Source organism: Neolamprologus brichardi, chromosome 14 (genome assembly GCF_056152115.1).
Source record: "Neolamprologus brichardi isolate AB-2024 chromosome 14, ASM5615211v1, whole genome shotgun sequence".
Taxonomy (NCBI): domain Eukaryota; kingdom Metazoa; phylum Chordata; class Actinopteri; order Cichliformes; family Cichlidae; genus Neolamprologus; species Neolamprologus brichardi.
Window position 1 is genome coordinate 31,405,198 of NC_142117.1, and position 28,000 is coordinate 31,433,197.

The 28,000-nt window shown below is 38.2% G+C and overlaps 1 protein-coding gene across 1 annotated transcript; it reads left to right on the forward strand.

Moving 5' to 3' along the window:
- Nucleotides 1–24: 24 nt before the first annotated feature.
- Nucleotides 25–27,994, forward strand: LOC102776120 (glutamate receptor ionotropic, kainate 1). Its single transcript, XM_087851120.1, has 15 exons — nucleotides 25–428; nucleotides 8,885–9,052; nucleotides 9,155–9,412; nucleotides 15,783–15,964; nucleotides 16,475–16,528; nucleotides 17,469–17,642; nucleotides 18,029–18,172; nucleotides 23,390–23,497; nucleotides 24,387–24,500; nucleotides 24,594–24,797; nucleotides 24,890–25,113; nucleotides 25,271–25,389; nucleotides 25,540–25,757; nucleotides 26,282–26,507; nucleotides 26,607–27,994. The coding sequence occupies exons 1-15, from the start codon at nucleotides 338–340 to the stop codon at nucleotides 26,894–26,896; spliced, it is 2,574 nt and encodes an 857-aa protein (XP_087707246.1). The 5' UTR covers nucleotides 25–337; the 3' UTR covers nucleotides 26,897–27,994.
- Nucleotides 27,995–28,000: the final 6 nt, after the last annotated feature.

Consider the following 28,000-nt stretch of genomic DNA (forward strand, 5'->3'; position numbering starts at 1 on the left):
CTCCTCCTCAGTTGCAGCCTACAATTCAAGTGTGCACCGGGAAAAACATGATAAGAAGGCTATCTGGACAGTGAATATGGGAAACAAAACCTTACAGGCATACAAAGGATCCTAGAATGGAAAAATCTGATCAAATCTTTTGATCAGTGACAACTTCAAGTGGAGTGTGTGGTTGTGTTGTTTCTTTTTCTCACCACAATGTGTGAGGGATGGATATGGGTCGGATGCCAGTTTATTTTCGTTACGGATACAAGGACTGGCAGGTTATCAGCATGAATTACTAAGGGGAAAAAAGAAAAATAAATTTGCCATAAATGTTAAATTCAGCTCTGGAGGAATGACCATGGTGAAAAGGAAGGGACTGTTATTTTCGCTGCTGTACTTTATGGCAGAGTTTTGGCTCACTTCGCAGCAAGTCCTGAGAATTGGTAAGTGGTAAAAGTGTCCATGTCATAAATATTTACATAATAACTGTTAACATGTTGGCTGCCACTGCGCTCATCAGCTTTTTCCATAGCTGACCCAGTTATTATGCAGTCTGGGTTGCATCTCATTTCCCACTGGGGTAAAAAAAATATTATGTATCAAGGATTTCAAGCTAGAGCCTTGAAAAATTGGCAATACTTTTTGTGCAACACTGATTGGAATTGTTAAAATGTATTTTCCCTATAGAATGGCATCTAAATAATTAAATGAATGCATAAAATATATAAATAGTTTTGTGGTTTCTCGTAATGCAAGGCATTCTTAATCTCTCTCAGTGCGAGTGCAGCATGTTGTTTCACTTCCTTTAAAAGAACAAAGAAGGCAAATTCAATTACGGCCAAGATTTGTGCAATGATGTCTGTTCATTGCAAATGTATATCTCAGTTACTGTAGTTGAATCACTTTTGAATCCTGATACCCTCGACCACAAGTTACTGTTAAATACCACAGAGCCAAACGAGATCGAGGCACATCACATATGTTGTTTTTAGGAGCAAATTTTGAAAGTGCAGTTGTTGTTGCGTCTTGCCATCATGTAACTGTCGCCCACTAAGTTGCCTAGCATGCACTGAGTACAAAGCAGTGTCAAAAAAAAGACATATTCAACTTTATTTGCCTATTGTGATGTTTGTGCAATAACCTTATAATTTTTATTACTGTATTTTTTTTCTTACTCCAAGAGAGGGTACTGCGGACTGAGCTGTAGGTTATTCAAATTATTATTATTTTTTTTATTATCAAAATTGTGTTAATCCACTTTGGTTGACCAATGGCAGAGTCTCTTTCTCTCTCTTTTCTTTCCATGTTGACAGCAAAGAACAGAAGGAGAGACGGGTGATTAAGTTGGCCTACTGCTACATCTGAAAGCGTGTACTGTTGGCATAATGTTCTCCTTGGCACACAGCACTGTGAAATTGATACACCACTAAAGAATAAAGAGTGGGCAGGTTCAGCAAAACCTTTTTTTTTTAATATTTGGCTGCTCCCTACCCTTTCATACTCAAAGGTTTTTTAAGCTTTGTGTGCACTGATGGCCAGTGACATCTGTGAATGTGGATCTGAGTCCAAAGCTGTCTGTTAAGCCTTTGAGGGTTGACAAGAAGAGTAATTTCAATTTCCCTCTGTGCCTGTAATTAAACAAACAGAGCTCTTGCTTCAGTATCCCTCCTTTGATCTCTGATGTAACTTTGGAACAATGAGCCGGTGTTTGCTGCAAATTAATACTTTCGGGCTCTTTGCTCTTCTCCCATTGGTTAGTCACATGGGTTAGAAGATTGCATCACAAAAAATGGCTTTTAAAATTTAGCCCTAAGGACTCGTCGTTTTACTTGATGCCTGCAGCAACTCTGAATTTGAATATATATTCAAATTTTTAAAAGAATATAATAAACGTGGCGTTGCATAACTTTAAAAGGCTAAGAAGTCGGTGTGACTTCCTGGTTTCAACAGTCCCGATCTGTGCTCTATATTGTTAATCTCTCAATCATCTATCACTCTCAAAGGCCACCTAATCTTTGTCATTCTCTTCATGACCCACACACATCATAATCCCTCCCATATGGTGTGTGGCTTGGCTCAATTAACATTTCTCCGTCTTGGCTAGCGTCTGCATCAGATTGTGACAGGCTCCCACTTTTTTCACTGGGACTGGTAATAATGGTAAATCTTGTGCTCCAAGCCCTTAAACAACTAACTCTAATCTTCTTTATGCATTAAGTCTCTTCCCCAAATATGGTACTTAGGCAGTGACCAAATCTCATCACTGGGGACAGCACAGAATCAACACAGAATTAACAGCTTGTAGCTGGGCCTTCTGTTTACTTTCCCTTTTGTTAAATTTCTTTTTCTCCTCTTGCTTGCATACTTAATGATTACTTTCTGATACATTATGTTTCATTTGTGTATTTATAGCTCAGTCCTTATGATAAGAAATGTGGCACCAGCTCAGATCAACTACTGAATTATAATTTGATGAAGTATATATATTCCAGTATACAGTTTTTAAATCTGGTAGACTATTACTCTGGCTGTATTAATATAGAAGATTACTTATATTTTTATTCATTTTGAATGTTTCCTAGTGAATCGCAAGGATCTTTCACATAAACAGAGAGACCTCAGTGCTCTACATCAAACAAACATAGTAGGCTGTGAGGACCTTCTCATTCATTCACAGTCTGGCGTAGCTCCAGGTTGGAGTGGTGCTGGTGGTGTTGTTGGGGTGGGGGCGGGAGGTCTCTTTGGGAACTGGCCCAGGATGGGGAGAAGGAAGAAAGCACAACACTACGTCATTGTGTTCCTCTGCCTTAAAAGACTCTCCTTCATGTGATTATTGCACGGTCACGAAAAAATAATACAAAAAGCGGATTAAAATAATTTTTTGAAGGACACCGTCTCAATGTCAGCAGGTTTCTGGATTAAAATCAAGTCCATCCTGTTGCCAGAACCTGAACCCAGTTATTTTTCTTGCTGTCTGCACTGAAGTGAGGAAGCCTATAAAAAGGATCAGCCTAAAGGTTTCTGCCTGCAGCATAAGCAGAGTCTTTTGTTTTTGTGACCTCCTAGCATGCATTACCCCAAACCATTGTCTGGCCTATTAAGGATGAGACGGAAGCTCAGTGATCCTGAAAATTATATCATACACAAATTAATGGTAACTATTCATAGGTTGTTTCTTTTTTTTAACTCTCAGGACTCACATTTGAAAGCTTCCCTACTGGATATTCACAATTTTGGGAGGAAAATATTTCTAGTGATTTCTGCTCTATCGTTTAATCTTATCTTGATTCAAACTTGTAATTACAAAAGTATAAATGATCCTTTCTTGTCCCTTCATCTGTTAATCTGTTGAGAGGGAGCACTGATTCATGTGTCATCTGCAAACAAACACTTATTTATCTTCCAATTTATCAGTATTATATTTGAGAACTGACTGTCATGACTGGTTTGAAGTTATGAAATGTAGATATTCAAAATACTATAAAGATACACTGAGCCAAACAAACACACAGCATCGTCTAAAGGCTTGTATATGTCTGCTGCAAAAGCGAAAAGATAAATTTCATAAAAGATACACATTTATTAGCCAAATATCCTGATCTTTAACCATTTTAACATAAAATTAGTAGTTAATGGAAAATATGTATATCACTGTGGCTGTGTGTTAAAGGGTACATGTTTTTATAAAACACAAACTCGAACATCAGTGTCTATATCGGCTGAACTCCAATTTGATGCTCTGTTTGGATCTGAGGCTGTGGTAAAGATTTTCCACCAAACAAAGGAACAGATGCATCATTGTCTATTGCACTGACAAGCATTCAAAGCTTTTCTGATTTCCACATCTTTCAGACGATTCCTGGACTATACGTGCAACTTTAATAATGTCTTCCTAAAAAGACAAAAGAAGCACTGAATATTCACTTGACGCCAGCTGTTAGAGCCTTGGACGAAGCAAACTTCAATTATTTTCTGGTGATATACACAGAGTGTTTTTGTGAGATCTTAATTAAAAAGCCTGGACTGAATTTTCAATCATATATATATATATATATATATATACTTGAGCTAATTTAAAACCATTTACCCCCCCCAAAAAAATATCCCGAGATCTGCTCTTCACTTCAGTTGTCTGGATGGTTGATGGTGGGTTAGCCTTGCTTGGAGACACCTTGCCTACCAACTACTCGCAGTTAGACTTGTAGTCAAGACCGCCTAAACCAAGACCAAGACAATACCAAGACCAGAGGGTATCGAGACCAAGACAAAAAAGTCTTTAAACTGCAGCCAGATGCTGCTTCGTTTACGGGTGTCAGGCATATTTATGTGTTTTTGCGATGCACTTGCACAGCCCTCTTCACCGCTGTCTACTGTCTCACTCACTTACTGAGCTCACGCTCCACTTGACCTCTTTCACCCTCTCTGTTTTTCACATAATGATATTATCCTATATCCTCGCATGTGATTGGCCACAATATGGAAGGATTGGAGCACAGCTGAGCCACTGTGTGAGAGCTGAGCAGCGACAGGAAATTAAGTGAGGAGCCGGCTCTCGCTCAATGGGAGTCGACTCTTCTGATTCACTACAAAGCACTCTCTAAGCACGGCTCTTAGAGCTGATGCTTTTGCGCATGACACATTATCGAACGTTACGTTGTGTGTCATGGATACTGTTGACTCCAAATCTCCCTACTACTATGTTGATCTGAGACAGCAAGACCGAGACAGCGAGACCAAGACAAGACCGAGGGATCCAAGACCAAGACAAGACCAAGACCAAAGTCAGTCGAGACCAAGGCAAGACCAAGACCAAAGTCAGTCGAGACCAAGACAAGACCAAGACCAAAGTCAGTCGAGACCAAGACAAGACCAAGACCTCGTGAAAGTGGTCTCGAGACATCCATCTCTACTCGCAGTAATGATGAAATTTGAAAAAGTGCAACACAAACCAGAAATGGAGTTTCATTTATATTAAAAGTTTAATAATTTACCTACTTATCGCTAAGTCCTTTTACTTTGAAGGCAAAAAGTCAGCCTTTTTCACTGAATCACTACTTCATGGTGAGCAGTTAGCATCCTCCTTACGAACTATGACAAGGGTCATCTGCCAAAACAGTCAGAAGTAGGTGTTTCAGTGCAGCCCTGCCACCTCTTTGTGACCAATTTCACCTTGACAGCCAGCAACCACTTGCCAACTGGTTGGGGAAGACATATTTTTCCCTGGTGACTCATGGTTGCCAGAGGATCGCAGACTAGTTTCTAGGCCTGTGGTACTGGGCTAATAGAAAGATGGGAATTTTCCTGCAGAGTGAAACTACCTTAGGGAAGCTGGTGATAGTTTATATTTTTCACTAGTTATCTAATGACACTGACTACTGACAGTCACCAGCCTTCCTCAAATCAGGTTCTTTCTCAGGAAATCAAGTAAGTTGTTGCACTTTAAACAAATTTTAAGGCATTATTTCAAGGTGAAATGAAGGGAAAGTTAACCAGTTTGATTTCACTGCTCCCAAGCTTCAAAGAGGAAATTAATAAGCTTTATTGCGTTGGCAATAAAGATTTCAAGGCTACAGCTCATCTTTAAAAAACGATAGCTTTATCAGTAAGTCAAATATAAGTCGAGCTCCTAATAGGTTTGTTTTTATTTGGCAGCTTTTAACATATCGGTGAAGCTACATTAATTTTTTTTAATTTTTCATAGTCTTTGAGTCTTAAAAAATCCATTTTGTATTATACTGTTAGGTGCAAATGTCATTACATTTTGAGCTCTTAGATGTGAATGGAAAAGTGATTATGTATAAAATTAGACGTCAACTGCAAATCATATAAATCAGAAAATCTTAAGTGCAGCAGCTATTTTTAACTCCCTCAGAAAGTGGATGATCCATTTTCACAGCCTTGTTAAAGAATGAAAAACAAAATCTCTATCACTGAGGATGACGACGATGATGTTGTGATGCTGCTGAATCCTTAATAAAGCCCGTGACATTTGCTGCAGCCTCTGCACTTTAAGCAAACAAACCTCAGGATCCAGCTGGTGCGTACTCGTGTGCATTTCCTATTCTATTACCTTAAAAAAAACACCTTAAAAGGAAAAGAGGCACCAAAGACAGCGAAACAGAATCCACAAATTTATAAACTGACTGATGTATCTGTGGCTGAGAATTTTACATTTCAGTGGAGTGAATTAAGGACTTTAACAGGTCCCAGCAGCTGCTCACTGAGGCTTGGTAACCATAATTAGGATTGGCACTTTCAAGCATGCTTTTAGTGACCAGGGAGTCCAGACAAGGCTCTCTCAGTTTGGGGTTTGAGGCTATGCAACACCAAAGAAAAAGGTCATTCACAATCAAGGTCTCAGGGGGAGCTTTTTAAAGGCCTTTTCTACTTCCAAATCAATCACAATTTCACAGGCAATTCTTCAAAGACTGTTTGAGAGTGCAGTGACCTATTGCCATCTGTAGCCTCAGTGTTGAAGCGGGGTCATGTGCAAACACTTGCACCATCTAAATGGGATCTATAACTTGTGATGATTGTTAATATAATGCCTGATTAACATTTCTGGAAAAGGCAGAGCTTTCAAAAATGCATTATTGTAATCTTTGTTTTGTTAGTTAAAAATATGTCAAAGTTGAAAGCAACTTGCTTACCCACAGCATTCAGCACTGGACCCAAGTCTGTTGACACTTGTGAAGTGCAATGCAATAGGAACAAACATTTAACCCCGAATATATTAGATGAGAAATCCTATCACTGAAGGCCCAGATGTTAAATTATTTACATTTGAAAGGCTTCAGTGAATCGAATGAGCAGGGGAATTTTCAGCAGGCATAAGCACACTGAATCTCACACGCGCCTGTCTGCACGCAGGTAGCAAAGATACAGTATTTTTTCTGGCTTTAATCCCAATAGTTTTTAAGCTGCGTTTTATGTAACAAATGTAAAAGACTGTGCATGTGCCTGGCTGGAGTCATATATGTCTTTATTGCCAGCTGTGGCATGCTAGACCCGCCATCTTTCTGGAGCAGCATGATGGATTAAGACTTGGATGTTTTTCAGTATGATCTTCTCAACTCTGAAATAACCCCCCGTTCTCCCCTCCCTCCTCCTCTGTGGCACTGGCACAAACACCAACTGTGGCTAAAAGTGACTGAATTTACCTTTAAAGCCACTTTTAAATCTCAGTTTAAAGGTGATGACCAGTGCTTCATAAGAACAAGTACCGTCGGACTGTACAGAGACGTGGTGCCTCTCAAAAAGCATATTAATTGAAATTAATAATTTAAATAATTGATTAAATGAGAACTTCTGCGCTAAGTGTATCTTTATAGTATTTTGAATATCATATATATTAATATCATATTTGATAAATTCTTCTAATACATTTTAAATAACTTCTCCCCCTTTTTCATGCTTGTAAAATGTGAGGACTTTGCTCTTCACCATTACTGTAAACTGACAATAATCATTTTGTTTTTGTTACCTTGGGCTCCTAAATATTGTTACAAAGTTGCATATGTAATATTAAAAACTAGAAAAGAATTTACAAAATGCCCGATAAGCCTAATTTACGTCTAAAAATTGTCCTCTTGACTATGAGGGACATTTACTAATAGTAAATGAATAGTAAATGAAACATGTTTATTCTTATGATATCAATGTTTTACATGTAAACAGTGTTATGTTTACAGCAACTACAGTTAGCTTCTGGGAATATCCCTTCTGTTAAAATGTTTCATGCAGCGACAATGATGAAGCTGTCCATGTACAGTGACCTCACAGAGGTTAGCTTTGTGGCCTTGTATGTTATCCTGGTGCTGTCATTTTCACAAACTGCATTTTATATTAAAATCCGAGCTTAATTCTGTTCCTCATTTCTTTATTTTATCTTAATATACTTCTCATTTTATGTTATGTATCATATTAAAATATATCTGTAACTGCTGTGTGAAAGGAACCTACTTTCACTGTACAGTACAAACCCACTGTGTTTATTTACACGTGCATATGACAATAAAATAGCTTGTACTTGTACTTAATTAGCCCAAAGCTGTCAAAAGATTTCTAACACCAGAAAAGCATTTCACAGTACTTACTTACAAAACAACAGATGCAGGGAAACTCTGAGGAAACATCCTCATTACTGCATCTTCAAGTAGTTAAACGCAGATGCAAACAGATGATAACTAAAGTCATGCTACTTGAAATAAAGACATTTATAGACACTAAAACAAGTGCTAAAGTTTAGCTTTTCAGAGCACGGGTGCTTTGGCACCTTTAACTCTTTCACAGTAAGTCACCTCACATTTTTTGGCTTCAATAAGTGATCTGTAAGTCACAAGCTGGTGGCTTGATATGTTAGGTATGATGACTGTTTCCAGTAGCAGTAAGTTGCAAAGGAGACAAAACAAGATTAATAAGTATGACTGTCTTTTGATATGGAAAGGGTTTTTTTTCCCCCCCTAATTGAAAAATGTGTAAATGCATAGGAGAATAAGGGATGGCTGAAATGTTTCCCCTGATTATATGTGCTAAATGTTTAATCTGTTATCCTTTATGTGAAAATGAACTGAACAAATGCCAAAGCTTTCATAAAAGCTATTGTGACAGCTTGTGAAATTCAGGCTCTGTAACAGGCTGAAGCCAGGAGAGTTCAACTTTTAATTTGAATAATATTAAATCCTGTCATCTCAACTGGGTCCCTTAGCAGCATTATGTGACAGAAGTACAAAGGAAACGGGGCCGTATTATGCAACTATTACAATTCAGCTGTGGTAACCTTCAATCTTTAAAAAGACACTGTGTGAATATACCGAGAGAAGCCAATTGATCGATAATTTTTCTGCTAGCGCTTTGATGTGAGCTGGGTAAAACTCCTTCCACTTTTTTCTCCTTGCAGGGGGCATCTTTGAGACTCTTGAAAATGAGCCCATTAGTGTTGAAGAACTGGCCTTTAAATTTGCCGTAACTAACATAAACAGGAACCGGACCTTAATGCCAAACACCACGCTGACCTATGACATCCAGAGAATAAACTTATTCGACAGTTTTGAGGCTTCAAGAAGAGGTAAAGATCTTGTCATTTAATTTTGAAACCCCACTTGAGAATCAGTAAGAGATTTTTTGTTGAGATTTTCTTTTCTTCCCACTTTCTGTTTGATTACTTCAGCCTGTGACCAGTTGGCGCTGGGCGTCGGTGCTGTTTTCGGACCCTCTCACAGCTCATCGGTCAGCGCGGTCCAGTCTATCTGTAATGCCCTGGAAGTCCCTCACATCCAGACACGCTGGAAACACCCATCGGTGGACAACAAAGACAGCTTCTACATTAACCTCTATCCTGAATATGCCTCTATAAGCAGAGCTGTGTTGGACATAGTGCAATTCTACAAGTGGAAGACGGTTACTGTGGTCTATGAGGATGCAACTGGTAAGTTGAGATGGGAATGAATGATACAACATAAGATCTGGAGGGAAGCACAGACTTCACTATCATACTGAAAGGCCGTTAGTGATTTAACACAGCAGGAAGAACATAAACTTTACTTTTAAAGTATAAAAATGTGACAACTATTTGTCATATTTATAAAGTGGCCACTCTACACTCAGCTGCTAAAAACAAAGACAAAGCCCAAACTTTAACACAGTGATTATGATCCATTTTTGTTGAAATAAGAACTACAGCTCCTGCAAGTCTTTGCCTTAGCAACCCTGTTAAATTACCTTGAAGCTATTTATAGATGAGTCAATGTGCCCTGCACATGCTCCAAAACGTTTAACGAGGCAACTAAAACGAAAATACATTAACATACTTTTTTAGGCTGGTGTTTCTGGAAACAGAAATCAGTCCCAACAGATGGTGAGACAAAAATCACTCCTAAATAAACAGGAAGAAGCAAATATAAGACAGAACTAAGAAGTGAGGATAATGCACAAGTAGTTATGATGATTCTAAATCAAGAGTTTCCAATGCCACTGCGATGTGCACTCTTTCAACCTGGCTACCTGTGCTAGAATATGTCGTGGTCCTGTTACTGTGAGCAGTTATGAGAGGAGAAGATGATCAGACCTTCAAAGGACATAAAGTCAAAGATAAAGCTTTCTTTTTGAGAGTTTAAGAAATACTGCTGCATTATTTGTTGCATTTTCATTTTGTGCTACTTTACAAAAGATTAAGACCTTGAGATGTTAGAGCTATGGCTTCTTAACAATTACCATGTGACACAACTGTATTTCTGAATTTTCTGAATCCTCAGACCTCGTCTAACAATCAGCAGCCATGAGCTCCACTAAGCAGTTTTCTAGCACTCTGTGAGTTCAAATAATTTTTCCCACCTTGTAAGAAAAGACTAAAAGAAGATAACTGAGCATTTTCAGGTACCATTCTCCTCATTAATAGGAACAGAAGATTTGGGATTTAAAGCACCAGAAAACTTTCCAACTGATCTCTTCCATGATTGCTTGGAAAGTAAATAAAGACCCAAGGTGATAGAAAAAGCCCTTAAGAACTATATAGTCTGGAGGGACAGTGTTGGGTTTGGGCAAAACTGCCCCCATGCTAGCTGTGAAAAATAATACAGAGTGACTTTCTTGGGATATTCTAGTTTTAAATTGGACAAAACCAGAAAGCTAAGCCTGTGAACCAAACAGAGGAGAGTGTCAATGTCTACATCAACAAACAGGGTGGCAATAATGCATGCTACATTATTTAAAATCAGGGTGCAGAACCTACAATGTGATTGTGCTCAGAAATTCAAAGTTCTACACTGGCCTTCTGTTTAGCAGTACCTACAACAACCAGGTTGGGGCAGTTTCTGTGCAGCAACACCTGCACAAATATGACCCTCAAGAGCCATCAAGTCCTCACATTACAGTAAACCTTCTGTCTTTAATCTAAACTCCATCAGTCCAGATGATACATAAACTGTTGTTGGCCACAACAAACCAAAATGTGCTTGGAGGAAAAAATAAAAGAACAATGGTTTCATGAGAACAATACATCTCCAGCTGGTGAGCACAGGGATGGATTGGTGCTCGTCTTGCAGCCAGTGGAAAAGGGAAAACTTAACTTTGAGGCAGAAGAATGGATTCAAATAAACAGCAGCTAAATCTGTGTAAATAATACAAGACTAGATCCTAAACACACCTGAAAATTAACAAGATGAAGATTTTGCCATGGACTCTGCAGTGTTATCAAAAACATATGGATACCACAAACTAGCAGTACATGCAAGCACTCTTAAGACTGAAAGCCTTTGAACATTAAGAATGGGAAAAAAATCCCCCAAACATGAGCTGAAGGACTGCTAGAAAAAAACCTGTACAGCTGCAATACTGGCTACAAGTGGTGTCACTAAGGTCTGAAAATGCAAGGTGCTTAAATTCTGAAAATAAAAAAGCAGTCTTGTTTAAAACAATGTATTTGTATTAATTTTAACTTCACTGCTTTTTCCTTGTGCACCACAAAGCCGCACGATTTCCATGTTTCCTTTTAAATCTGGCATTTTAGTACTTAAGTGCACTTCATATGTATCACATTCAAATGTATAAATTTTACCAATTCTAACGAGCAGCTGCCACTTAAGAAATAAGCAGTATTCACCATTAGGAATGCACTTTAAGTGTCAGTGGTGCATACTGCTCAGTCGTGATTTGTTGTTTCTGTTGTTAAATGTGATTCATCATTGTTTTTGTAATGATGCTGAAGTTCAGATTTTTGGTATGTTTTCTGTTGGTTGGGGTACTCTACAACTTTAGGTGAAAACCATATAAATTAAAACACAGATTAAAACTAAAAGGCTGCAAAGACTTCAGTGACTAATTATACAGTGGATGAAAATGTATATCAGCAACTGTTTATCCATCTCATCTATGAGGAACTTTATATTCATTTTCTATTAATGCAAATATAACTGATTTTAATTCATCCTCTTTTTGCTCAGTTTTCCACTTATCATTACAGGGGGGGAAGCGAGACAAGCATTTTCTCCATTTTGAAACATTTTCTGAAAATGAATTGCGTTGCCCAAGTGAAAGCTATAAAATATATCGTCATATACTGTATATGCAGGTGTCTTGTACTATCTGTGCCTAAAACTTGTCTCCAAAAGCATCATGGCCCACTTCAAAAATCCGAAATCTTCTGTGGCCCATCCAAAAATTTTTTTATCACAACTCTGATCATTCTACTGCGAAATATTTTTGTTAGTATCATTAACAGCTTTATTTGAAACACCTGAAAGCTATTGCAGAAAATGCAGAATGTGGTGTGTTTATTTAGAATATCATGGCTTTGTTATGCGCTTCCTTTTTCTTTTCTTTTTTAATATTTAAAGGAAATGTAAAGTTTACAATTATTTACATTTTATAAATTGCCGCTATGTTTTGACTTAAAAAAAAAAATTAATTTAAAACAACTAAAATATCACTTGTGAAATTAAAAATATTTTTGCAAGTCACTTTGGGTACAAAACTTTGGGAATTACTGATTGCCACTGAAACTTCACTATACATTATAACGAATTGCCAAGTTTAGTTTAAACTATTTAGATATGCAACATAGCAGCAATCCATTGACAATTAGCCTTTAACACTAATCAAACACACAACTGACAAAAGATAACATCGTACTTTCTGTGACTGCTGACAAACAAGTGCGACAGGCTTTCGCAGAGCAACTCCACTCTCTATCTCCATAAGCTACACATACTGTACTCTGTCAAGGAAAAAAAAAATATGCAGAAAACTAAAGGAACAGCTTTCTTACCTGGAGAACAGGGAAGGCAGAGTGGAGCACCTATTCTGGTTAGCAAGCAGGTCCATTAAAAGGTCTGGTAGTTCATAAGATGGCAATGCAGTGTTTAGTTTGAATTCTGTTGTCCTACTGCAGTGGAAAATTATAAAACATTATCACAACTGGCAGACTCCCACCATTTCCTTATGCGTGGCTGAAAAAAAAAACATTTTTCCGACACAAGATCCAATGTGGAGGAAGCTAGTTGATGCTAAAGATGTCTGAAGCAAAGTAAACTCCAAACAGTAATGACCAGAATGCTTACATCACCTACATATTCCCGCTATAGAATTGCAAGAGACAATTTCTAGTTGTTTTTGTTTGAAAATCTCTGCAGGAAAAAATATATATATTTTTATCATGTTGATGCTAGCTTTGTTAATTTAAGGTTGTAAATTTGCAATGTGACCACTAGAGGGCACATAACACATAAAGAGCCTAGTAGTGACGTGCGATACCAATAATTTCCTTTCCGATCCCATACCAAATCAAATTCAGGGTGGTATCGATGATATTGATACTTTGTACAAAACTTATTGTATTTTAAATTATAGCTTCAAAACATTACAGGACTTCAGGCTAATTTTTCTTATTATTTAAATTATGAAGAAATCTCGTATAGAAATAAAATCCTGAAGTTGTGTGTTCATTGATGCTATTTGAACATGTATATCTTGTAATTTAACATGTATATACTTGCCTAGACGTTTCAACAAAAACATTCAACATTCACACTTTCCCTCATTCACAGTAGTGCCACACTACAAATTGTGGTATGATCCAATACCAAGTAAATACAGGGCCAGTATTGACGATATCAGTATGAATTGGTTAATCAGGCAGCTAATGGGGTGAAGAGTAGTGTGCCATGATTTATAAGTTGAATTGAAACATGCCCTGAGGGACAGGGCTATGGCTCTCTACATCCTCTTGCAGACCATTACATGGGGAAACCATTTGAATACAAGCGCGCCGACCCACACAGGTGTGCACACAGGTGTTCACTGTTTGTAGACTTAAATCACACCTTTCTTGGCTGCTACTTCAAAGCACATTGTGCGCTGTCTGTCCTGCGTGCTGCACAACAACATTCAATATTTAGTATCAATTTGCAAATTCTGAACAAATTTTAAACACCATATATCACTGTGATTGTTACTTTCCACAATCATTAGTTAACACAACAAAACACAACTTTCAGCTTTTTGTGTGTTTTGAAACTGGAATGTAAATTTTTCTGTCTCTAAAGACCACAAAAGGTTTGGAGATTTTTCATAATGCATGTTTGAGGTTTATTTTTTCCAAAGAAATAATTAACACAGTTCAGTTGGATACATACTGAACTTGAAGGATAAAAGCAAAGTATCGATTCAATTGTGCTTGTATCGATCCAATACCAATACTAGTGTTGGTATCGATACTATTGATATTTGGATCGATCCACCCACCTCTACTTAAAAGTAATTCCGACTTCCAGTCGTGTCTATCTATAGAAGAAAACGTCCATAGTGCAGTGTGAGGTGATTTATACCCTAAGAAGTAAAACGTCCCTTCAAATCCCAGAAGAGTGCTGCACGAAAGCCTGTAAAAATGTTTTCAATAATATGTGCAGATCACAGTTGTATAATTCATATTTCTTTAAGGAATTTACACTAGTGTGAAATGATTTGTATACTACTGCATTATAGCATTTGAATATTAATAATATATTTTTAAAAAGCATTTCCTGTTGCAAATTATACTATTTCAGTATCATTTATTTATTTGCAACAATATGTTATCAACATGCATTTAAACTGCATGACCCACGTGACCCCCAAATTTTCAGGGGCTCTGGTTATCAGGGTGTCTGGCCACTAAGTATCAGGCTAGTATATGTAGCAATCACTTATTTTAGGTATGTGACCCCTCCTGGTCACTTTGTGGAACTGCAGCATTAACCAATATAGTGCCAGAGTAGGCATACATTTAATCTTCTGGCAAATTACAGTAACTAAATAGAAACAAACGAAACAACGTTTTATTGCCGATGTTGAAAAAATCTCTCCTTTTGCAGAGGACAGCATTGTACCTCTTTAAGTAGCATTCCCATAGTTTGAGGAAACCTGGGATTTGAAAACACTGAGGAAGTGCAGATGAGGTAGCTTGTGGTTAAAAGATGCTTTTAAAAACAAAAAAAATCCACATTCCAGTCAAAATAAAATAAATATTTGTTTCATATATAATAGCTGCCATTAGCTGCCAAATGTTGTGGTGGGATGCAAAATAATCAGATTAAATGATTAAATGTTAAATTCTTGCTGCTCCTACGACATGACACCAGAGAAATGTTGACATGATGGATTTCTTTAAACAAGGTTTGCTTTTTTGTGCTCTGCTTAATTTCATATAAAAGGCCCCTAAAAATAAATGAGAGGTGGTGTAATACGAAGCAGGAGAAAATGCAGTGACCTCAATCAAGGCCAATTTCTTATTTTGCAGTTTTAAAGAGAGTAATCTGGATTTTAAGCGCATTGAGCCAGCTGTTGTTGTGAATAAATATAATGGAAGTGAACTGAATGGAATTTGAACTAAAATTGTGTGGCTTGATCCTTTGCCTTCTTCTTCATCGTCTTCTTTCGGCTGCTCCCTTTTGGGTCTCCAGAACAAATCATCTTCCTTCTTCCTCCATATCATCCTATTCCTAGCATCTTCTTCTGTCACACCAACACTCAACATGTCCTCCTTTATTGCATCCATAAATCTTCTCTGTGGTCTTCCTCTTTTGAATGGCTTTAACATCTTCAGTATCCTTTGCATATCCACTATTCCTCTTCTGCGAATGTCCAAACATCTCCGCACAATTTTATTGAATTTGGCTTGGTAGCTTTGGCCTTGGAGGAGGAATTTTAGTTTTTCCTTACATCATATAAGTAAACTTGTACAGTTAAATTGCTCCAGGTGGGAGGTTTCCATTAAAACAGGGACTGTTGTGTTTAATAATTGCCTTCTTGTCTTTTGATTCGAGGCCTGATTCGTCTGCAAGAGTTGATCAAAGCTCCATCCAGATACAGCATTAAAATAAAGATCCGGCAGCTGCCCACAGGAAGTAAAGATGCCCGTCCCCTGCTGAAGGAAATGAAGAAAGGGAAGGAGTTCTATGTCATCTTTGACTGCTCTTACCAAACATCAGCTGATGTTCTCAAGCAGGTGAATACATGCACTTCTGCCAGTTTGTGGGCCACTGAGGGTTCAGCCACACGCCACATAAAGTGAAAATTTGATCAGATATCCAATGTGGATTTTCTTTCTTCAATGGAAAAAAAAGCCTCTAAATCTCTTTTCTGAATTGCTGTTGGTTTAATATTCACTACGTGCAAGATTAGTGCACTTCTATCCCCTTCAGAAATCCTGTGTTCATTACCAAATCCAAGCAGAGCCTATTTCTGGGCCAGACGTGCACATTTAGAACCAACAGCTGCTCGGAAGATTAATTGAAGACACTTCACTAACAGGAGAAAATTGTGACATATACTCACTCGCACAGTTGTTAATGTGAGCCAAAGAAATATGAGACGATTCAGGAAATGGATGGAATAAATAATTTGCCGCTCGCTGTGGTTGTGGGTATGGTTGGTTGGTCTTAGGCGGAAGAGAAGATTATTTATTGTGGCTGGAACAAACCTCCACTGTACCGTTAAACACTTTCTCCCTGTTTAGATTCTGTCCATGGGAATGATGACTGAATATTACCACTTTTTCTTCACCACACTGGTAAGAGACTAATCATTTACAAAAAAACCCTCTTTCTGATCATAATAACTGTGACTCTTGAAACTTGACAGATAGGTATATTGCTATGATGCCACATAACTACACACTGCTGGCCTGCCTTAAGTCTGTTTTTATGCTACACTACTGAGTTATGCTGATGAGCCTGCAGATCTGTGGTTTGTTTTATAATAAGGGTGCTGGGTGCCCTTGGCATAATTCCATGTTATTAGCTTGTACTCATGTTGTTCCACTGTTTTAATCAAGTGTCGGTTTACCATTTCTCTTCAGTTAACGTCTATATCTTGGTCTTATATTGACATTAGGAGTGAAAGTCAGTAGAGGGAAGACAGAATGTGTTTAATTGACAGACAGGCAGGTTTAACAGCTAAGATGCAAGGAGTAAATATGGAGGAGGAGTAGAAACACCTGGGTCAACCATCCAAAGTTCCTGACAGTGCGCAGGGAAGATTAAGAGGAGCGTGCAGGCAGGGTGGAGACAGGTTTTGTCAGTGATCTGTGACAGAAGGACAGCAGGAAGAGTGAAAGGGAAGGTTCACAAGATGGTAGTGAGAACTGCTAAGATGTATTTGGACATTGACGCACTGTTGAAGATGTTAAGATTTTCATTGGCAGTGATGAGGATGGACAAGACAAGTGATTACATCAGAGGGACAGCTCAAGTCGAGCAGTTTGAAGACGCAAGGCTGAGATGGTTTCGGACATGTGCAGAGTAGGGATAGTAGATATATTGGACACAGGATGTAGAAGATGGAGCTGCCAGGCAAAAGAGGAAGACCACAAAGAAGGTTAATGGATGTAGTGATGGAGGACATGCAGAGGGTTGGTGTGACAGAGAAGGATGCTGGGGACAGGCAGAGATGGAGGCAGATGATCACCGCCGAAAGAAGAAGATTATGTCATTTCACATCAATCCCCTTAGGACCTGTTTGCCCTTGATTTGGAGCCGTACCGCTATAGCGGGGTCAACATGACGGGGTTCAGATTGCTAAACATAGACAATCCTCATGTGGCTTCGGTGGTCGAGAGATGGGCCATGGAGCGACTGCAGGCACCCTCCAAAGCCGAGACTGGAATGATGGAGGGGATGATGACAGTAAGCCTAGTTTTACCTAATGCTTTCTGTATTATCGATAGAAACTTTCAAATCAGCACATGAAATAGACATTTTGTTAACTTTGTCTTCAGATACTATCAAGTAACAATGTAATAAAAAGCCAGACATGTAAATGTACCTACTCGAGCTTTATTTGGAACACTGCATGAGATCTTTAAAATGTTTTCACTAGCTCTCATTGCATACAGTTGGGTCAAAATACAGAAATTTTATGAATTTTCTAAAACTGCTGCTGTACCTTTGAGTGTGCTTGCAGAAATGAAATGCTGCTGTTTATGTACATAGACAGCCCTGGTGTGATAACTGGATGACATGTGATTTGCAGTCCCCAGTAACAGAGGATGATGGCCACATTTCTCTTTCAGACCGAAGCAGCTCTGATGTACGACGCCGTCTACATGGTGGCTGCTGCCTCACAACGCACCTCTCAGATCACCGTGAGCTCCCTTCAGTGCCACCGACACAAACCCTGGCGCTTTGGATCACGCTTCATGAGCATGCTCAAAGATGTGAGTCTGCCTAATGAATGTGTGACACCGGCGCTCCATCCATTCATCTGTCCTTTTCATAGCCCGCTGCCTCTGTGTCACTTGCTTTTGTGCAAGAGCAGAAACAATAGAGTTAGGAGATTAGATCTGGTGAATGAGCAACGAGCGTGTGATGATTATATTGAAAATAATTTTTTCAAGACATGGTGATTGACGTCATGCATCACATGTTGGTAGTCTCATAAAGATTAGAGCTGTCCATGGAGAAATGCTGCTCCTTGTGTGAATGTTTATGAAAGCAGGTAAAGACAATGTAGATTTGAGACAGCTCCTCATGAGCTAATAATAATGCTAAAACTGAAGACTCGTGCTAAGGATCATGTAGCATGCTTCTTGCTCTGTTGAACACGAAAAATATTTCTGCACAAGTTGTTGATCTAACAGCAGATTAAACAGAAACAGAATGAGACAAACACTCAGCAAAGCCTGACAGGTTGAAAAAAAAAAACACGCTGCCTGCTGTGGAAGCAGACTTTTTCATCTGTGTCAAGATATATTCATCTCACTTTAATAAGCTTTCTTGTTATTGCACTCTCTAATTAGATGTTTCTTTAACCAATGAGCTCTTCTTGTTGTAAGTGAGGACAGAATATTGACAGAAACAAGCCAAGCCAAATAACCCAGACAGCAGAGTGTAAATGAATGAGACTTTTAGCTGTATGGTCTTTAAAGATATTGTCTGTAATTAGACTTGAGAAAAGTATTTTTACATAAAAACAAAGCGATGAAAAATGTACTTTTCTTGTCGACTGATGACTGCCACTGTAATATTCTTTCTTCTACACATCCTAAAATGAACATTGTTGTTTTAGTACAGTGGTTAAATTTAAAAGTGCCATTCCGGTGCTTTCTTTTTACTGTTCTCCCATTTACAGCATATTATGCATATAACACACTACCAGCCAATATTTTACTGCCATACTATATAGATTTTCAATTTACTGGTAAATCTTAGCTACCAGGGTCCTCGGCTATGGTTGTGAACCTGGGTAAGCGGTTGAAAGAATAAGACTGGAGATACAAGTGACAGAACTGAGCTCCCTCTGAAGGGTGTCTGGCTCATCCTTGAAGGTAGTTTGAGGACCTTGATCATTTGGGAAGTACTCGGAGTAAAGCTGCTCTCTTCTTACGAAAGAGAGAGTGGAGGTGATTCAGGAATTGTACGCATCCTAAGCAAGGGGTTCTGGGCATATCCAACCAAAAATGACGCAGGGAAGATCCAGGACATGCTGGAGAGATTACGTTTCCCAGCTGACCTGGGAAAACCTGGGAAGGAGAGGGGAATATACAGGTTGTGGATGGGGAAAAGACGGTCTGGGCATTAGGCTTGATGGCTGGGTGAATGAATTGATAGAAACTTAGCAGAAAAAGTAAGGAAATTTGTGTTGGCAATAAAGCCTATATGGTTGGATAAAGAAGATTTGGCAAGTTTTTCATGCTCAGCTCTGCTGCTCAACCCACAAATGCATTTTCCTTACAAATGTGGCACCATTTATTGCCAGGAAGCGATGTTACAACAAAGAAATAATCGACCGAACATAAATGTCCTTATTTTTTGTACTAAGTTTAGCTTTTAAATTAGTCATTAATGGAAACACTTAGCAAATCCACAACATACGATCTCACAGGGAACTGAGGGAAGCTGGTTGGCAAATACTGTACATCTATCATATTTTGCTCATAAGTCTCATCTTATTATCAAACATAAGTTCTGCACTGCAAAGTAGTATACTGACTATGTGTCTGGTGGAGCTGACAGAAGTGTGCTTATCTGGAGAAAGCTTAAACTGAGTATTTGGAATATTCAAAAGAAATGATGTCTTCAGCTTACAATAGACCTGCCATTATGCCTCTCCTTATTCCTGTTACTGCTTGTATGAGAGGCACTCTGATTTAGTCCATGATGCATTACCACACAATAATTATGTAACTCTAACTGTAATCAAACCAGACGTGATGTATGCGGAGCTGAATCATTTATAGCAGGTCATTTCCAAGCTTCTACAAGACAAATTGGATACCTTAAAGAAACGAGTAGCTGCTTGAATGGTGAAAAACACATTCACAAATAAACACACTATTTAAAAAGTTAACATGTGTACATGTCGATATAAAAGTTTAATGGTGGAAAAGTTTAACATATGTAGAAAATATTAGTATGGTCCTTTCAGACTGTATTCTAAATTAAGAACTATAACTTAACAGCATTAGCTGATGGGCCCTTGAGCAAGACACTAAGTGCTGTTCAGTAGCTCAGCCTACACTCTGCTCTTGTGGGGGTGGAAAGGTAAACTGACAAATCTGCCTGCAAGACTTGGTGCTGTGCCACTCATTTAACAGGGAAAGTTAAGTTTTATGAAGAACTAACTGTTCAAGAATATTAGGGGCACTTTGAACGCATACAGATGAATGTGCTTGGATCGGATTTTAGATACAGTATTGATGTGGAAAAAAGAAAATATTGTTTTTTCTCACCGTTTCCTCTCATGTGGTCATGGGTTTTTAATGGCGGCAGTATCGTTATCTTACAAATATAAAAAGTGGGTCCACTTCTTGGACAAAGAGTGGTTTTGCCTCTCTATACCACCATAGATTTTAAATCAGTTAAACAACTGTGATTAGAGCCAAGATTTTCCACTTTAATTCAGAGGGTTTTGATAAAAGTTTTGCAGAATTAGAAACATTTTCATACACAGTTTCAGAGGCTTAAAATACTTTGGACAATTGACCAACAACCAGTTTCAAGGTTAGGTGAGGCCCGTTCCGTTGTTCTTTCAAGACAAAGGCTGCAAACTGCTGGTTACACTCAAGAATGAGTGTAACCAGTAAACATCTAAAAGAATCTTCACAGAAAAATATCTGGACTGATGAATCCAAGATTAACTTGTACCAGGAAGGATGATGGGAAAAATATGGAGATATGGTAGAGGCAAGTGGAACCAGGCCAGCAGTGTTTATTGATGATGTGATTGAAGTATCATGGGCTATATTCTCTGCTCAGATTCAGACACCATGCGGTGTAGGCTTAAGATGGTCACTGACTACAAAGGGTTTTCATTCAAGGATTAAAAACAGTCCTAATATTTAAATATATGTAACTATATATATATTTATAGATAGGAGTACTATCTATAAAAATGGCTGTATTTCATAAACAGTAGATACAATATGTTTGTTAAACCCCTTCAATTACTTTTTGTCTCTTTAGTTTAAACTACAAAAAAATTGTCCAACAAAGTATAGACCTAACTGCATATAAACTGCAGTCGTGGAAACACATTGTCAAGAGAGAGAAAATCTGATTGGTGAGGATTTAAAAAGGGGAATTAATCAAAAGAATAAATCTGGACTGAAGGGTCAACAGATCTCAAAGATGTGAGTGTCGACACTGTGGAAAGCAGACATATCAAAGGGCAGTTTCATTGTGAAACTGATGTTTCTCATGATGTGGTCAAGTTTAATATGAACTCTTACATTTATGTGTGATTCCTGACATGGAATACTATCCTCTGCAAAATCAATTTCATCATACTGCTTCAGAATGATGACATTGGATTCCATTTTTTCTTAATCTTGTTTTGTTTATTGCTCGTTGCGTGTACTAATGGCTCAAGATAAATTTGCTTTGGTTCCAGTCGAATTAATGGAATATTTTTCACTTCAAAGTCAAAGGCTCGCTGTTGTTTTGCATCTCTAAATTCACCTTTATGCTATTTCTAGCAGAATAGATTTTAGTGGAATATTTTGAAGTATATAATACTAGCATGACACTGTATTTCTTAAAATCTGTATATATATGCTATAAAAACTTTTTGACACATTTTTTGCTGGACGGCATGTCCTCGGTGTCACTCCAATACCATAATGCCTTGCTCTTAGAGTAAACAAACATTAAGTTGAACCAATTCTTTAAAAATACACAAACCACACTGTTCATTACATTTAAATGTAATGTAATGTTGTCATTTAGAAATCTGGCTTTGTTTTACATTTGGATCAAAACACACTGGTACTGTGAGAAAGTCCTGCACCACCCCTCATTTCTGTATATTTTGCCTCCAAGCAGCCAGGCTTTGTTATCAAGTGCTCTTGATGAACAATAGTTCTCCAGGCTTTTTCTTCAACATTTTTGTTTCAGCATTGGCTGCTTTTTTATTCATTTTCTTTCTGGTCTTTGTACCTTTGCATGTTTGTTTGTTTTTAAGTCACCTGTGAATCTTTTAAGCCTAACAAGGATATTGTATACATAATTTTCCAATTACCATTTCTTTAGATGAATCTGTGAAAAATATCAAATGATAACACAGTGCGTAAAGATAATGATAATGATTCCTGTGCATTTGAATGTGCTTCAAGAAGCCTTGAGAACTATTCCCAAAGACTACAAAGTAGAGCTAGTGTAAGTAAAAAGCTTGCCAAACAGATTTCAGGTTGTGATGAAGACTAAAGGTGGTCCAACCAAAACACTGAGTTTCAAGCTTGTTAAAGCTGTGCAGACACCGAGTTTGTACACATTTCAATAATGTGCTGCACTTGTTTCCCATTTTCCTAGCAAATATAAAGAATCAAACGTGAGTCAAGACTTTTGCACAGTACTGTACAAGCATTTTATTTGTCAACTGACAATAAATTATCATTTTTTCCGGCTTTACAGTTAGAACGTCATAGACATCATAGGAATTTACTGAAAAGGTCTATTGATGTTTCGTTGTTGCATCTTTCCATAAAGAAATTGACTTCTTAGCATTCTCTGTCAGTGCAGATATAAAGCTACTTTCTCTGTGCTCTCTGTAACAGATTTAACCCGACTGTAATTCAACTGAGCTAACTTCATTATCAACTGATTTCAAATATATCTGAGCGCTGCTGCCCACCCGCTGCTCTCCTCACAGACAGAGGGCATGCCTGCCTGCTCCATTTACATCAGCATCCCCTGTGTTACAGCCTCGGAGACATTTAATATTTCCATTGAGAATCTAGCCAATGCAAAAACGTCCATTGTGAGCCAAGTCAGTCTTCTTTGCTTAATGAAGTACTCATCAATTATTCATGTTTAAAAGCTGTTTTCATTTTTTCCAGGCTCCTGCTTTATTTTGCATTGATATGATGTAAAAAAGGAAGAAAAAAAAAAACAGGAAAAAAACCTGAGGGGGTCTTTGCTTGTGTTTTCTGAAACAGGCACAGTGGAACGGCTTGACAGGACAAATAATAATAAACAAGACAGACGGTCTGAGGAAAGAATTTGATTTAGATGTCATCAGCCTGAAGGAGGACGGCTTGGAGAAGGTGAAGTGTCTAACCCATGTTTATACCGTTAATACATGTTACTGTTATTCTGTTAATACACATTAAAGCAGAGCTGAGTATCATTAATGAGTATAGACAAATAGAGCTGTTAATTGCATTTTCCCACAAATATGCAAAAAGATGACTTGTCTTTAAACCAATGTATAGACCAATTTAATTAAGACTACATAAATCTTGAAATGTGGTGTCTTAATTATGCATTTAAAAAGGAACTTTTTGAACTGTTTTGACACACTGCTCTCTCAAAATAACTTGTAGCTGTCTCTTCAAGCTTGCAAGTGTGTGCATGTTCCTTTAATCACAGTGACAATGCTACTCTCAATTTTGACAGGTCATTAAGAAGCTGTTACCTGTTCATGCTATCATCACTGCAAAGACTTTAAACCTCGGTTAACACAGTTGGGTGTAAAAACTGCTAACAGAGGAATTATTCCCCCTTCTGTGATCTGTGATTAAAATGCTTTCTCTTTATTATTTTTGCAAGACAAACACGGGCAACAACCGCTTGAATAAAGTGTGGAAAAAGGTCTGTACTTTAGCTGCCACGGCACACTAAAGGAATATTGACACCTACTAATTTACTATACCTTTGTGACGTTACCCCTTTTCATTAAAAAATAAAAAGGTTCAGGTACTGGTGGTTCTTAGAAATGGTGTACATTTCTCTACTGGCATTTCGAGTTTATAACATTTTGTGAGCCTTTCCTTTTTTCCCCCTATGTCTGTGTTTTTCATATTAACTTTTCTACTTGTTACTGCTTTCTTTTCCTGTCTTTACCTTCTTTTCCTCAATTGTGTGAAGGTTACCCAGGTAGCAACTATTTAAAGTCCAGCCACTGTGGTTATTTGGATATTTTATTTGTTACAGATTGGTGTGTGGAACTCCCAAACAGGCCTTAATTTAACAGAAACTAACAAGGATTCATCCACAAATGTAACAGACTCAATGGCCAATAGGACCCTTATTGTCACTACTATTCTGGTATGAACAGACATAAAATCATTGCTAGTGAGCATTTGATTTCAAATGTATTTGTATTATATAATCCACTGAAACCTTTCTGTCTTTCACCAGGAAAATCCTTATGTCATGTATAAGAAATCTGACAAGCCGCTTTATGGAAATGACCGCTTTGAGGGTTACTGTCTCGACCTGCTCAAAGAGCTCTCTAACATTTTGGGCTTCTCTTATGAAGTAAAGTTGGTGTCAGATGGCAAATATGGAGCTCAGAATGACAAAGGGGAGTGGAATGGCATGGTGCGGGAACTCATTGATCATGTGAGTACTGATCAGTCAGTCTTAATGTAAGAGAGAAGACGTTCAAAGCGTCACAGTGTCTGCAGCTGACGGTGATTTTTGCTCTTTACCAGGTGGCTGACCTTGCTGTGGCCCCTCTCACTATCACATATGTCAGGGAAAAAGTTATTGATTTCTCGAAGCCATTCATGACGCTGGGAATCAGCATCCTCTACCACAAACCCAACGGCACAAATCCAGGAGTCTTCTCCTTCCTTAACCCGCTCTCTCCTGATATCTGGATGTACGTGTTGTTGGCATGCCTTGGTGTCAGCTGTGTGCTTTTTGTTATTGCCAGGTAAAGGAAAAAAAGTGGTATTTGATGTGAACTTATTATAGTTGCTTTTACTTTTAAGCAACACTGTTTATGTAAAGGCAAAATTTCAGTTTAACATTTTGACTTAAGTCACTTATTACTTTTAACTGATGATTTTTTTTTCATTCATAACCTTTAGGTTTACTCCTTATGAGTGGTACAACCCTCACCCCTGCAACCCAGACTCGGATGTGGTTGAAAACAATTTCACTCTAATAAACAGTGTCTGGTTTGGAGTCGGCGCACTTATGCAGCAAGGTATCCCTTTATTATCTTTTTATGCAGGCAGAAGTTTTCCTTTGGTAAAGCACATTTAATCCTTCCTTTTAAGCATTCATTTAATTTCAAGTAAGTAAGTATTCAATTTAATTATGAATCAATAATGCGACTTGTAATCTTATCTGATAGGATCTGAACTGATGCCTAAGGCTCTCTCTACAAGGATAGTTGGTGGGATATGGTGGTTCTTTACCCTGATCATTATCTCTTCATATACTGCCAACTTGGCCGCCTTCCTCACAGTGGAAAGAATGGACTCGCCAATTGACTCCGCTGATGATTTAGCCAAGCAAACCAAAATAGAGTACGGTGCCGTAAGAGATGGCTCCACCATGACCTTTTTTAAGGTAACCGTCTTTTTGTTTTACAGGACAATTGTAGGGGAGGAATGGAAATAAGAATACTGCTTTTATTTTAATTAGCCTGGCAAGTTTTACCCTTGAGCCAACAGTCTTCAGTCATGTGCAGCCTGACTGGCTGGCATAAAATTGATTTGGTTTGGAAAAAGAGGAGGGTTAAAGGTTAGTGTCTTGGAAATTTCCCCGTGTATTAGTTTAACAAGAACCTGTGGGAGACTGTTCCATAAAGATTTGACGGATTTATTATTTTGCCTGCAGCAGACCGAGCAGTTTATCTAAATCTATGGTGAAAACTGAATGAACTTGAAGAGATTTGTGCTCTGATGCACAGCAGGCGATGGCACCAGTCAACAGATACCCTGCAAATATGGTTTCATTTTAAATATGAGAAGCAGGCGCCAAGGGTGTGGAAAGGTGTAAAGATGCTTTCTTTTGTCTAAAAATGCCGTTTTGGTGCTTGTAGATTTGACCGTGGTTTTAATAATCCACAAATGTTGATTTTGATTCAACAGAAATCGAAAATCTCTACTTATGAGAAAATGTGGGCTTTCATGAGCAGCAGGAAAAACACAGCATTAGTGAAAAACAACCGTGAAGGGATTCAAAGAGTCCTCACTACAGATTATGCCCTCTTGATGGAGTCGACCAGCATCGAGTACATCAGCCAGCGCAACTGCAACCTCACACAGATCGGAGGCTTGATAGACTCAAAGGGCTATGGTGTTGGAACCCCAATTGGTAAGAGTGATCACTATATAATCATTTCAGCAATAACCATTAATTACCATGCTCCCTCTCAGAAACCTAAACATTACGTTACTGTAATTCCTGCTATAGGCTCCCCTTACCGAGACAAGGTCACCATTGCAATCCTGCAGCTTCAAGAAGAAGGGAAGCTGCACATGATGAAGGAGAAGTGGTGGAGAGGGAATGGCTGCCCAGAAGAGGATAGCAAAGAGGCTAGTGCCCTGGGCGTGGAGAACATAGGGGGAATCTTTATTGTATTGGCAGCTGGACTAGTCCTCTCAGTTTTTGTAGCAATTGGAGAGTTTATTTACAAATCCAGAAAAAACTTGGACATCGAGGAGGTGAGCGTCGGCCAGTGCGAATGGCACAACAAGTATTAACAAAGACTGCTATGACCATACTACACGTTTGTGTTGTCGTTCCAGGACTACAGCAATCACTAGGCCAATAAAAACTGAAGTCTGAATGTGTCGAACTGCATTGTTACAATCAAAACAAGTTTTTAAGGCAAAGTTTTGTGTTTTCAGTAGTTTTTATGTAGAGCACACAAACATTTTAGTCTCGATTGGAAGAATAGGTTAGAAACCCTTTTTATGATGATGACAGATTGTTGTTGACTTCTGACATCGTGACTCTTGACCATCTTGGCCTTGCTCTTTGTTTTTGTTTTTTTTGAAACATTACTCCGTGTGAGAGAAATGTCATTTTCATGGTGTTATGGGTAAGTGATGGTAAGTGGTATCTTTCCAGTAATGACTGATTCTCTTATGACACGTTTGTCATTTTCATATTTACAGCGCACGGGAACTTTGACACATTTACAAACTTGTTGATTTATTTGACAGTTTATGAGTGAGTACTCCCTCAACATCTTATTCATCAAGTTGCTTAATGTCTGTACTTTTTTTGTATCATATGAAGTTTATGAAATGCATGGATACGTTTTGTCATGTTGGAGCTGTTTCAAAATGACTAAAAATATGTGAGAACATTACATCCTTTAACCTTTAACTTTTTGATTGTTTTGCTTTTGATCCTGGGCCTTCACTGGATCGGGCCTCAACTTACACGCACTTGAGGTCGCATTTAGAAGACTAAAGCCTTGTAACTCTAATATGACTTTTATATTGCAGCCGTCTCCCTTTCTCACATTCAGTTGTGATGTTTTTCAGTCTGTCTTTTCTGAGAAACGGCTTTCGTGAGACACATTTACTCACGTTATCCGAGAAAAGAGGTGATGCGATTACTGACCTTGGGTTTTTTGGCTTTTGGGTTTGAACTGCACTATTTTAAAAAAAAAGCCACTGTATTACACACAAACACACACACAACTATATTTACAAAAGTTAAATCCTTGGCACACATATAAGCTGTTGGTATTTTTAGTACAGACTAACAAACTATTCTGTATTTCCAAGTCACTTCTCCCACATTCACCATGGATATAAAGTCGTGTATTAAATTGTGCATCTAAAACCATTAGT